Source organism: Ovis aries, chromosome X (assembly GCF_016772045.2).
Source record: "Ovis aries strain OAR_USU_Benz2616 breed Rambouillet chromosome X, ARS-UI_Ramb_v3.0, whole genome shotgun sequence".
Classification (NCBI taxonomy): domain Eukaryota; kingdom Metazoa; phylum Chordata; class Mammalia; order Artiodactyla; family Bovidae; genus Ovis; species Ovis aries.
The window spans coordinates 66,689,199-66,703,235 of NC_056080.1; the positions used below are offsets into that span (position 1 = coordinate 66,689,199).

At 38.0% G+C, this 14,037-nt stretch overlaps 1 protein-coding gene across 1 annotated transcript in view; it reads left to right on the forward strand.

Moving 5' to 3' along the window:
* The window catches only part of SLC16A2 (solute carrier family 16 member 2), a 135,863-nt gene that overhangs the window by 103,127 nt on the left and 18,699 nt on the right, over positions 1–14,037 (forward strand). The window contains exon 2 of the mRNA XM_027962830.3: positions 12,289–12,433. Coding sequence (XP_027818631.1) covers positions 12,289–12,433 — 145 coding nt within the window. The remainder of the gene's footprint in view (positions 1–12,288; positions 12,434–14,037) is intronic.

Consider the following 14,037-nt stretch of genomic DNA (forward strand, 5'->3'; position numbering starts at 1 on the left):
ACCCACTCCAGGATTTTTGCCTGGGAAATTCCATGGACAGAGGAGCCTGGCAGGCTACAGTCCATGTGGTCACAAAGAGTTGGACATGACTGAGTGACTGAGCACACGCACATACATCCTTAATCTAGCAACTTTTCTTTTCACTTAGAATGTCTGACCTCTCTGAAAATCTTCAAATAAAAATTTTACTCTGGTCTTAAACCATGTGATTTATACATTTTTGTGCATGCTTGGGTGCTCAGTCATATGTGACTCTTTGCAACCCCATGGACTGTAGCCCACCAGGCTCTTCTGTCCATGGGATTTTCCTGAAAAGAATACTAGAGTGGGCTGCCATTTCCTTCTCCAGGGGTTTTTCCTGACCCAGGGAATGCTCTATGTAAAAAGTGTCCCCTACTCTACTGTGAGATCCTTGACCACAAAGACCATATGTCACTTATTCAGCACCCTCAGTGCTGTAAGATAGCTATGTGTTTGGGTGAGAGAGGATGTTAAATAACTGTTAAACAAATGAATAGCTTCATTTTAAAAGGTACATTTAGCATCAAAAGCTATATCAAAATAATTTTCCCTATTCCTTACATGAAGTATGGCTAAAAGCACTGGCCACTATATATAAAACAAATTTAAGAAGACTGAAAGGTAAAGAGAACAAAGCTGATGGACTAAGTATCTCAAGACTCAAGGAACAACACAGTGTTGAGTTACCTGAGGGGTTTTTTTTGCCTCATATATCTTATACATGGAGCTGAAGAAACTTACAACTGGGAAATGCCAATATGGACAGATAAAATGAGCACCAAGAAAAGCCTGATTTCTCTAACCAAAAGACCAAGAAAGGAGCAGCCTAGCAAGACAGAAAAGTTTTGGACAATAACCACTCTACTCTAACCAAACACCATGGGGAAAAAATGTGTCTCTTCTGACCTTTACCAAAAAGGCCTAATAAGGAACCTCGACTTATAAACTCATCCAGTTGTAACAAGGTGCCCTAATCTGTCCCTCTACCATTCCAAGGTAGTATTATAGAAAACTGAGTAGGGAGCCAGAAATGTCATTCCCTCTTAGTGGCAACAAGGCCTATTCCTAAAACACTGTGTTAGTGGAGACCATGCAGGGAGACTGGACATTCACCCTTGCTAGACTGTAACCTCCAGTTCTCCCTCCATTTCTGAAGAGGTACAAAGATGGTGTCAGTGAATACCAAGTAGGAAATTAGGACTTTTAGCATCACTCAGTATACGATCCATTGAAGCAACATGGAAAATAGTAAGAAAAGACTCTTACCTCTCCCAACCAGTTAAGTATCAGAGGAAGACAAGTGGGGATCTTGAACACCAACCCCTGCTCACCATAACAATGCACCTATCTTCCCCACAGTATCCATGGAGGCTAAGCAGGGAACCTGGACCTGGAATCTCCATCCCCATCTCTTCCACCCTATCTAGAAATAATGAGGAGATATGCTGGCACAGTGTCATAGTAGGGCTACTAAAACACAAGGTTTAAATAAGACACGAAGTGTTATGATATTCAAAATGCCCAAGGTACAACAGAAAAACCACTTGTCACACCAAACATTAAGAAAATCTCAACTTCAATGAGAAAAGAAAATTAACTGCCACCAACACTAAGATGACACAGATGTTGAAATTATTTGACAAGCATTTTAAAGCACTCACTATTAAAATGTTTTAATAAGCAATTACAATCATATTTGAGACAAGTGAAACAATACTAAGTCTCAGCAACTAAATAGAGAATATAAAGAAGAAACAATGGAAATTTTAGAACTAAAACATAGAACTGAAATAATGATAATTTTAAAAATTTCACTGGATGAGTTCCACTAAATAATGGAGAAGGCAGAGGAAAGAATGAGTAAACTCAAAGATAGAACAATAGAAATTATCTAATGTGAACAAGAGGGGGAAATAAATTTTTTAAAAACGAACAGAGCATCAGAGAACTGTGGTCCTATAAAAAAAAGATGTAATGTTTCTGTCGTCATAAGAGTGCTGGATGGAGAGGAGAAAAAAAGTGCAGCTGAAAAACTACTCAGAGAAATAATGGCTGAAAATCTCCCAAATTTGACAAAAGACAAACCTACAGTATTAAGAAGCTAAGTGAACTACAAAGAGGATGAACTCAAAGAAATCTATGCCAAGCCACATCAGAGTCAAAGTTCTGAAATATAAACACACACTACTTTTGAAAATATTGAGAGAGAAGTGATACCCTAATTAAGGGTAAAGCCATCAAATGATAGTGGATTTCTCATAAAAACAAAACAAAACACAGAGGGCAGAAGTAAGAAGTGATAAAACATTTTTCAAGTGCTGAAAGAAAAAACTGTCAACTTGGAATTGCATATCCAGTCAAACTGTGCTTCAGGAAAGAAGGAGAAAATCTAGGCATTTTCAAATGAATGAATACCAAGAGAATTTGTCACCGGCAGACCTACCTTTAAAGAATGGCCACCAGCAGACCTACCTTTAAAGAATGGCCAAAGGAATTTCTCCAAACAAAAAGGAAACAATAGAAAATGAAATCTTGGATCATCAAGAAGAAAGAAAGAACTCTCTGCAACTTCATGAACTCTGTCACATCAGGTTCCTCTGTCCTCCACTCTCTCCTAGACTTTGCTCAAATTCATGTCCATTGAGTCAGTAATGCTTTCTAGCCATCTCATCCTCTGCTGCCCTCTTCTCCTTTTGCCTTCAATCTTTCCCAGCATCAGGGTCTTTTCCAGTGAGTTGGCTCTTCACATCAGGTGACCAAAGTACTGGAGCTTCAGCTTCAGCATCAGTCCTTCCAAAGAAATCCCAGGGCTGATCTCCTTCAAAATGGACTGGTTTGATCTCCTTGCAGTCCAAGGGACTATCAAGAGTCTTCTCCAGCACCACAATTCAAAAGCATCAGTTCTTCATCACTCAACCTTCCTTATGGTCCAACTCTCACATATCAATGATTGTCCTTGCAAATAGTCTAAATACATCAAATGAAAAACAGAGATTGGCAGAAAAAAAAAAATAACCCAACCATAAGCTGTCTACAAGAAACTTCAAATATATATCTCCAGGGAATCATGCTGGGTGAAAAAGCCAGTTTCAAAAAGTCACAGATTATATGACTCAATTTATATCTTTCATGAAATACTATTACAGAGATAAAAAAAATAGTGGTTGCCAAGAGTTAGGGATGGTGGACTGGGTATGACTATAAAGGAGGAACACAAAGGAGATTTTTGTGGTGATGGAATAGTTCTGTATCTTGATTGCAGTGGTGGTTATAGAAATCTACACATGCAATAAAATAATAAGTATATATACATATTATAGCAGTGCAACTTTCTGGGTTTGATATTATAGTCTAGTTATATAAGATGTAATCATTGGAGGAAACTGGGTGAAGGGTTCATGGGATGTCTCTCGATTATCTTGACTATTTCCTGTGACTGTATAATTATTTCAAAAGTTAAAAGTTAAAAAAACTCAGATTAACTTTTAAAAATCTATATGTAAAAACTACTGATAATAGCATACAAAATGGTGAGAAAATTTCAGCTTTCCTACTAAGGTCAGGTGCAAGACAAAGCCGTCCCTTCTCACTACTCCTTTATCATTGTAGTGGAAGTTCTAGCTGATATAATAATACAAGAAAAAGAAATACAAGTATACAGACTGGGAAGGAAGACATAAACTTTCTTTGTTCACAGATGACAAAGTAATCTATGTAGAAAATAAGAAAGAATTGACAAAAAATTCTGGAATTTAAAAGCAATTACTACAAGGTATCAGGATATCAGATTAATATACAAAAGTCACTTTCCTATATACTAGCAATGAACAAGTAGAACTTGAAATTTTAAAAATGAATAACATTTACATTAGCACCCCCAAATATTAAATACTTAGGTATAAATCTGACAAAATATGTACAAATTTATATGAAAAACTACAAAATTTTGATGAACTAAAATTCAAAGAACTAAATAAATGGAGAAATCCAAAGAACTAAATAAATGGAGAAATATTCTATGTTCATGAACAGGAAGACTCAATATTGTCAGGATATCAGTTCTTCCCAATTTGATATATAGATTCAGTGCAATCACAATCAAAATCTTAACAATTTGTTTTTTGGATATTGACAAACCAATTCTAAAGTTTACACAGAGAAGCAAAAGACTCCAAATAACCAACAGAGTATTGGAAGAGATGAAAAAAGTTGGAGAACTGTCATTTCTTGACCTCAAGACTTACTATAAAGCTACAATATTCAAGACTGTGTGGTATTGATGAAAGAATAGACAAATAGATCAATGGAACAGAATAGAAGGCCCATAAATATCAATAGATCCACATAAATGTAGCCAACTGATCTGTGACAAAGAAGCAAAGACAATACAGTAGAGCAAAAGTAATATTTTCAGCAAGTGTTTCTGGAACCACTGGATACCCACATGCAAAAAAAAAAAAAAATTAATCTAGACACAGACCTTACCTCCTTCTCAAAAATTAACCGAATGGATCACTGACCTAAATATAAAACATTTGTAGAAACACTAAGTGTTTAGTTCTTTGAAAGTGAAAGTGTTAGTTGCTCAGTCATGTCTGACTCTTTGCAATCCCATGGACTATAGCCCGCCAGGCTCCTCTGTCCATGGAATTCTCCAGGCAAGAATACTGGAGTGGGTAACCATTCCCTTCTCCAGGAGACATTGCAGGCAGATTCTTTACCATCAGAGCCACTACAGAAGCCCTTAAATATAAAGCACAAAGCTCTAAAACTCCTAGAAAATAACAGGGTAAACTTCAATGACCATGGGTTTGATTACAGCTTTTTAGGTTCAAGACCAAGTCATAATCCATGAAAGAAATAATTGGACTTCATCAAAATTTAAAACTTCTGCTCTGCAAAAGATAATGTCAAGAGAATGAGAAGCTAAGCCACAGATGGAGAGAAAATATTTGCAAAAGACATATCTGATAAAGGACTGTTATCCAAAATGTACAAAGACCTCCTGAGACTCAGCAATGAGAAAATGATCAACCCAGTTAAAAAAATGGCCCAAAGACCTTAACAGACAGCTCATCAAAGAAAATATATAGATGACAAATAAACATATTAAAAGATACTCAGTGCTATATGTCATCAAGAAAATGGACTCTGTGGGAGAGGGTGAGGGTGAGATGATTTGGGAGAATGGCATTGAAACATGTATAATAGCATATGTGAAACGAATCGTCAGTCCAGGTTTGATGCATGATACATGATGCTCAGGGCTGGTGTACTGGGATGACCCAGAGGGATGGTATGGGGAGGGAGGTGGGAGGGAGGTTCAGGATGGGGAACATGTGTACACCCGTGGTGGATTCATGTTGATGTATGGGAAAACCAATACAATATTGTAAAGTAATTAGCCTCCAATTAAAAAAAATAAATTTATATTTTAAAAAAAGAAAATACAAATGAAAGCAATGAGATGCCACTACATACCTATCAGAATGACCAAAATCTGGACACTGACACCACCAAATGCTGATAAGGATGTAGAGCAACAAGAATTCTCATTCATTGTTGTTGGGAATGCAAAATGGTACAGCCACTTTGGAAGAAAGCTTGGCAATTTCTTCCAAAACTAAACATACAATTTAGCATGCTGCTTAGTGTTTAACCAAATGAGTCGAGAACATACATCAACACAAAAATTTATACACATCTATTTATAATTGCCAAAATGTGGAAGCAACCAAGATTCCTTCAGGGAGTGAGTTAATAAATAAACTGTGGTACATCTAGACAATGGACTATTATTCAGTGCTGAAAAAAAAATCTTTCAAGTCATGAAAATGCATGGGGGAAATTTATTTATTTATTTCAATATAAATTTATTTATTTTAAATGGAGGCTAATTACAATATTGTAGTGGTTTTGCCATACGTTGACATGAATCTGCCATGGGTGTACATGTGTTCCCCATCCTGAACCCCCCTCCCACCTCCCTCCCCATACCATCCCTCTAGGTCATCCCAGTGTACCAGCCCCAAGTACCCTGTATCATGCATCGAACCTGGACTGGTGATTCATTTCACATATAGTAATATATGTTTCAATGCCATTTTCCCAAATCATCTCACCCTTGACTTCTCCCACAGAGTCCAAAAGACTGTTCTATACATCTGTGTCTCTTTTCTGTCTCACATACAAGGTTATCATTACCATCTTTCTGAATTCCATATATATGCATTAATATACTGTATTGGTGTTTTTCTTACTGGCTTACTTCACTTTGTATAATAGGCTCATTTCATCCACCTCATTAGAACTGATTCAAATGTATTCTTTTTAATGGCTGAGTAATATTCCATTGTGTATATGTACCACAGCTTTCTTATCTGTTCATCTGCTGATGGACATCTAGGTTGCTTCCATGTCCTGGCTATTATAAACAGTGCTGCGATGAACATTGGGGTACATGTGTCTCTTTCAATTCTGGTTTCCTCAGTGTGTATGCCCAGCAGTGGGATTGCTAGGTCATATGGCAGTTCTATTTCCAGTTTTTTAAGGAATCTCCACACTGTTCTCCATAGTGGCTGTACTAGTTTGCATTCTCACCAACAGTGTAAGAGAGTTCCCTTTTCTCCACACCTTCTCCAGCATTTATTGCTTGTAGACTTTTGGATCGCAGCCATTCTGACTGGCATGAAATGGTACCTCATTGTGGTTTTGATTTGCATTTCTCTGATAATGAGTGCTGTTGAGCATCTTTTCATGTGTTTGTTAGCCATCTGTATGTCTTCTTTGGAGAAATGTCTGTTTAGGTCTTTGGCCCATTTTTTGACTGGGTCATTTAATTTTCTGGAATTGAGCTGCAGGAGTTGCTTGTATATTTTTGAGATTAATTCTTTGTCCGTTACTTCGTTTGCTATTATTTTCTCCCATTCTGAAGGCTTTTTTTCCACCTTGCTTATAATTTCCTTTGTTGTGCAAAAGCTTTTAAGTTTAATTAGGTCCCATTTTTTAATTTTTGCTTTTATTTCTAATATTCTAGGAGGTGGGTCATAGAGGATCCTGCTGTGATTTATGTTGGAGAGTGTTTTACCTATGTGTTCCTGTAGGAGTTTTATAGTTTCTGGTCTTACATTTATATGTTTAATCCATTTTGAGTTAATTTTTGTATATGGTGTTAGAAAGTGTTCTAGTTTCATTCTTTTACAAGTGGTTGACCAGTTTTCCCAGCACCACTTGTTAAAGAGATTGTCCTTTCTCCATTGTATATTCTTGCCTCCTTTGCCAAAGATAAGGTGTCCATAGGTGCATGGATTTATCTCTGGGCTTTCTATTTTGTTCCATTGATCTGTATTTCTGTCTTTGTGCCAGTACCATACTGTCTTGATGACTGTGGCTTTGTAGTAGAGCCTGAAGTCAGGCAGATTGTTTCCTCCCGTTCCATTCTTCTTTCTCAAGATTGCTTTGGCTATTTGAGGTTTTTTGTATTTCCATACAAATTGTGAAATTAATTGTTCTAGTTCTGTGAAAAATACCGTTGGTACCTTGGTAGGGATTGCATTGAATCTATAGATTGCTTTGGGTAGTATACTCATTCTCACTATATTGATTCTTCTGATCCATGAACATGGTATATTTCTCCATCTATCTGTGTCCTCTTTGATTTCTTTCACCAGTGTTTTATAGTTTTCTATATATAGGTCTTTTGTTTCTTTAGGTAGATATATTCCTAAGTATTTTATTCTTTTTTGTTGCAATGGTGAATGGAATTGTTTCCTTAATTTCTCTTTCTGTTTTCTCATTGTTAGTGTATAGGAATGCAAGGGATTTCTGTGTGTTGATTTTATATCCTGCAACTTTATTATATTCATTGATTAGCTCTAGTAATTTTCTGGTGGAGTCTTTAGGATTTTCTATGTAGAGGATCATGTCATCTGCAAACAGTGAGAATTTTACTTCTTCTTTTCCAATCTGGATTCCTTTTATTTCTTTTTCTGCACTGATTGCTGTGGCAAAAACTTCCAAAAGTATGTTGAATAGTAGTGGTGAGAGTGGGCACCCTTGTCTTGTTCCTGACTTTAGGGGAAATGCTTTCAATTTTTCACCATTGAGGATAATGTTTGCTGTGGGCTTATCATATATAGCTTTTATTGTGTTGAGGACTGTTCTTTCTATTCCTGATTTCTGGAGAGGTTTTTTTTTTATTATCATAAATGAATGTTTAATTTTGTCAAAGGCTTTCTCTGCATCTATTGAGATAATCATATGTTTTTATTTTACAGTTTGTTAATGTGGTGTATTATGTTGATTGATTTGTGGATATTGAAGAATCCTTGCATCCCTGGGATAAAGCCCACTTGGTCATGATGTATGATCTTTTTAATATGCTGGATTCTGTTTGCTAGAATTTTATTAAGGATTTTTGCATCTATGTTCATCAGTGATATTGACCTGTAATTTTCTTTTTTTTGTGGCATCTTTGTCAGGTTTTGGCATAGGGGAAATTTAAATGTATGAAAGTAAATGAAGTCAATCTGAAGAGACTATTTACTATATGATTCCAATTGTATAACATTCTGGAAAAGGCGACACTATGGAGACAGTAAAAAGATCAGTGGTTGCCAGAGGTTTGGAGGGGAGTAGGGATGAATAGGCAGAGCATGAATTTTTACAGCCATGAAAATATTCTATATGATACCATAATGATGAATATATGTCATTAATGTAAACAGCTATATCCAATGTAATTTAAACTTTCTTTGACTATGCAAAAGATACTTTAAAGCCCAATCATCATCAGTTTTCACTGTATTTTAGATATTTTCAGAAGGGCCAGATAATGGTGAGTTGTAGTTGATAAAATATCAGTAAGATAATTTACTAAATTTAACTAATTTTTCATTTTTGTTCAAGTTCAATACACTTGAACTAATTTTTTTGAAAATCTGGCCAGAATAAAAATACATATATTATAAATGAGATCTCCCACTTGCACTTCTTGCTTCTCTGCCCCTTTTGCTCTTCTCTTTTTTATAACAGATTTATTGAGGTACGATTTATATATGGTAATAGTCACTCTTTTTATATGCTCAATTCTATGAATTTTGACAAAAGAATACCACCACTTACAGTCAAGATATATAGTATTTCATTACTCCAAAAAGTTCCCCCATACTCCTCTATAATGAGTCATTTCCCCTCACCCTTCCTCCTGGCATTCACTGATCTGTTTGACTGCACAGTTTTGCCTTTTTTGGAATTACATATAAATGGAATCATTTGTGTCTGGCTTCTTTTCACTTAGCATAATGCCATTGATAAAAGTCGTTTCATGCATCAGTAGTTTATTACAGTTTATTGCAGAGTTGTATTCCACTATATTAATGTATATTCACTTATTTATCCATTCATCAGTTGAAGTACATTTTGAGTTATTGACACATTTTGGCAGTTATGAAAAATCTGCAAAAACATCTAGGTACAGGTTTTTTATGAATATAATTTTTCATTTATCTTGGCTAAGTACCCAAGAGAGTGATTTCAGGATCATAGGGTAATTGCATGTTTAACTTTTAAGAAGCTGCCAAACTGTTTTCCAAAGCAGGTATACCATTTTTACATTCCCATCAGCATTGTATGAGATTTCCAGTTCTTCTACATCCTCACCAGTACTAGGCATTGTCATTTTTTAAAAAAAGCTTTTTTAGTGGTTATACAGGGGTATTGGTTTTAACATGCAATTCTTGAATGATTAATAATATTGAGCATCTTTTCATGTACTCAATTGCTATTCATGTCATGCATTTGTGTGTGTGTAAAATGTCTGTTCAAATCTTTTGCCCATATTTTAAACTGGATTGTTTGCTGTCTTCTTACTGTGTTATGAGCGTCAACTCACACTTGTACTCTGGATATCAGACTTTTATAAGGCGTGTGTGTCATAAATATTTTTCTCAGTCTGTGGCTTGCCCTTTCATGTTCATGACAGTATTTTTCAAAGGGCAGAAGTTTTACATCTTGGTGAAGTCTAGTGTTGATTTTTTAATGGATCATACTTTTGGTAATTATGAAAGCTTTGCCTAACTAAAGGCTAGAAAGATTTTCTCCTATACTCACTTCTAAAAATTTTGTTTTACTTGATCCATTTGTATTAATTTATATATATGGTGTGATTATTGGTATCTACAAAGCTCTCATACATATGATCACATCTGATAATCATTAGATTAAAAAAAAACTTTGAAGAAGGTATGTGGAGAATTTCAATCCCCATTTTATGAATGAGAAGACTAAGGATTAGAGGAGTGCTGTGTGACTTGCTCAAGGTCCCATAGCTGATAAGAGGTGAACCTGAAAGGTGTAAGGTAAAACTTTGATGAGAGTTCAGGTCTCCTGCTGTCTCAGGCCAGTGCTTTTGGAGCCAGCCACTAAGACTTAAGACGGCACCCCTAGCAAAATAAAGATTCCCAGTGGAGATCTGAACAACCTATTAGGTACTGAGGTAAGAGACACAGACAGTAGACTTGTCTAACCTCAGACTCTACTCCTCTGGCCCTTCTGGGGCTGCACAATTCAAGAGAGCCAGAAGCTGGCCTAGCTCGCTGTTCGGGTGACACTCAGTGAATACTTTTTGATGATGATGAAGAAGACTTGGAACATACTCAGAGGAGAGCTCTCAAAGGAATTACAGAATTAGGAATTAAAGCTAAGAATAAAAGTTAGGGAAACTAAGATTGTTTAGCCTAGAAAAGAGAGGCTCACGATGAAACTTGGTAACAGCCTTCAAACAAAAAAAAGCTAGGGCTTTCTTTCTGATGGCTGAGCAAGAATCTAAGTAAAAGGGCAAATCTCTTCCTCCCTGTTGAGGACTGTTACAAACACTTAAAGCCTTTATAAACAGAGTAAACTCTTGTTTTCTTTTTTTTATTTTTTAAATATAAATTTATTTATTTTAATTGGAGGCTAATTACAATATTGTATTGGTTTTGCCATACATTGACATGAATCTGCCACGGGTGTACATGTGTTCCCCATCCTGAACCCCCTCCCACCTCCCTCCCCATACCATCCCTCTGGGTCACCCCAGGGATTTGCCAAACATGGACTCTGATGAAGGATTTCAGCAGGAGGGTTATATGACTCTCTTGTACAGTGTCCTTATAAATCTTTGGGTGACTCCTAAACCTGCCCTGTGTCAATTCCAGGAGGCCTTTGTCTGTGGCCTTCTTTACTCCTTAGTCTTAGCATTTTCACAGAACTGTTCCAGTGACCAAGACAAATCTTACCTAAGCTTCTGAAGGCTTAATTAACTTTCATGTTCCTTGGCACTGAAACCAAGTAGCCTAGTGCCTAAGGCTATAAATCTGGCTTAGTATCCCTGGAAGGAAGCCTGAAATGCTGGCTAGTCCAAATCTGACACCAGTGGTTGGATCCCCTGTTTTATATCTAGCCTCTGCTTGCACACTTCCAATGATGGGAGCTTCATTAATCCTAATTAGAGATATAATACAATGAACATTGGAGTAGAAATAAGGAGAGTTAGGTCTGAGGCCCAGCTCTGCCACTTAACTTGCTATGTGATATTTGGCAAGTCCCTTCACATTTCTAGACTTGTTTCTTTATTAATAAAATGGTAGTATAGGAATCTCTTTGTCTTAGTTTGTGTTTATTTAACTGCTATAACAATAGCCCTCAAAAATTCAGTAGCTTAAAGGAAATGAAGTTTAATTCTTAGGTAACATCCAGGGCAAGGGTTCCAGACTGGAGAGAAAGGAGGAACTCCATTCAGGGTCCCAGACAGAACTGATGGCAGTTCTGCCAGTCTTAATACATGGCATCCAAGAAAGCAGAAACATCATGGGAGTCTTTTTATGGTCCAAACCCGGAAGTGGCATGTGTCCTTTTTAGCCACATTCTATTGGTCAGAATTCTGTCACATGGTCATACCAAATAGCCGCAGGAAACAGGCTAAGAAATGTAGTGCAGCTGTGTGGTAGCTAGCTAGACATCTCTACCACAGACTTGATCTTTAAAGGCCCCTTACCCCAGCTTTGAAGTTCTAGGTATGCTTATGAACTAGACCCCTGGTTCTCACATTGCCTTGTTACAGGAACTTTGAAAATTGCCTAACCTCTCTGGCCATTAGGGACTACCAGGCTGGCAGTGCAGGCCAACACAATGCCCCCGTGAAAGGTCAGAGAAGAACTGACATACCAGCTGCACCACCAGGTACTGCATTAAACTAAGATGTCTTTGTGCTTCTTTTCTCTGCAGCATGGGTAGGAGCCCTCTCAATGGGAATGATCTTCTTCTGTTCTCCCATTGTGAGTATATTCACTGATCGTTTGGGCTGCCGAATCACAGCAACTGCAGGGGCTGCTGTTGCTTTCATTGGCCTCCATACCAGCTCCTTCACCAGGTAAGGCTAGGAATTGCTGGCCATTTGCCCTTGGCTTCTTTCTGGCCCTCAAATGGAGACACTTTTCATTGCAGAATCCCCTGTGGCCTTTTCCTTGTAAGGTCTTCAAATACCTTGCTCCCAGGAATTATTGTTCAATGGGATTTATCTAGGTAGAGTCCCCAAGGACATATTGGTAGGGAATATACCCAAAGAGGACTCAAGATTTCCAAAGTGGTAAGAGAAGCTTAAGTTTGGGCATTCATACAGCTGAGCCCATGTTCAATTTTGGCCACTGAATGGCAATGGAAAAATTGATGAGTATCATTTCCCTCTCTGGGCCTCAATTTTTATATCTAAAACATGAAATTAGATCAGGTCTTTTCAGGTGTGTCTTCCACTCTGCCATTCTATTTCCCTTCAATATGCCACACATCTCATGACCTCAACTGCCCTCCTAGGAATGAAAATCTAGAGTAAGACCATCTGAACACCTACCATTAGAGGATTCTTTTTATGCTGAAAAAGAGGTCAGCTGAGCCCAAGGCTGTTTGGCATTTCTGATCCTTTTCCATTTCTGCATGGCAATGAAAAGACCCTGATGCTGGGAAAGATTGAAAGCAAAAAGAAAAGAGGATGGCAGTGGGTGAGATGGTTAGACAGCATCACCAACTCAATAGACATGAGTTTGAGCAAACTCCAAGAGATAGTGAAGGACAGGGAAGCCTGGTCTGCTGCAGTCCATGGGGTAGCAGAGTTGGACATGACTTAGCGACTAAACAACAACAAATGTTAGGACAATTTGGGACAGATAAAGATTCACGTCTTGGGCATGAGAAAGGATGTTCAGCAGCATCCCTCACTGAGATACAGACCCAACACCCAGCTATCCAACTAGACCTAAACTTAGGTAAACTCAAATTCTGGTCCCATAGATCCCACTGGCAGAATTTGTTCAGTGTCCGGCAAGGAATAGGTTACAAGTTCATATTCTCCTTATCTCTGCTGCTCTCCAGAAGCATATCTGTAGGAGAGGGGAGAAGGCAAAACCCTCCACCACAGCTTGAGGAATATGACATTCCAAAAGAACTCCAATAATTTTCTGCCAAAGACACTTTGGAAGTTATGGTACCTCCTACTTCCAATCTCCTGGTATAGGAGAATGCTGACCTGGAGACAAGGCTAACTTGTCAGAGACCTGTTTTCTAAGCTTGGCTTCCCAGAGGACCATGGTTATGCACTCTAGGCCTAAGGATCCACTCACAGCAGAGAATGATAATCGTGTTCTGCCACAACTGGGCCCTGTGAGATTGAGTCCACTTTATGACTTGAGTATTCCTGGCTGCCCAGTCTACCCTCCAGCAGAGCTTGGGTCTGGCCTGCAATAGTTTCTTGGCTTGGTTCTATCCAATTGGAACAGAGGCAGAGAAAACCACATCCTGTCTGTAATCTGCTCAGCCCTCCCAGGGCTGCAGCTCCAAATCTTTTCAGGACCCCTCTGGTGGCCGGCCTCATTTGCCCTCAGCAGGCTGGTGCCTGGCTTCTTGTGGGAAGGAGTTAGGCCTCAGAAGCAGCTCCAGCCTCAGCGCTACTCAGCAGCGGCCTGTTTTTAAGGCCAAGCAGAG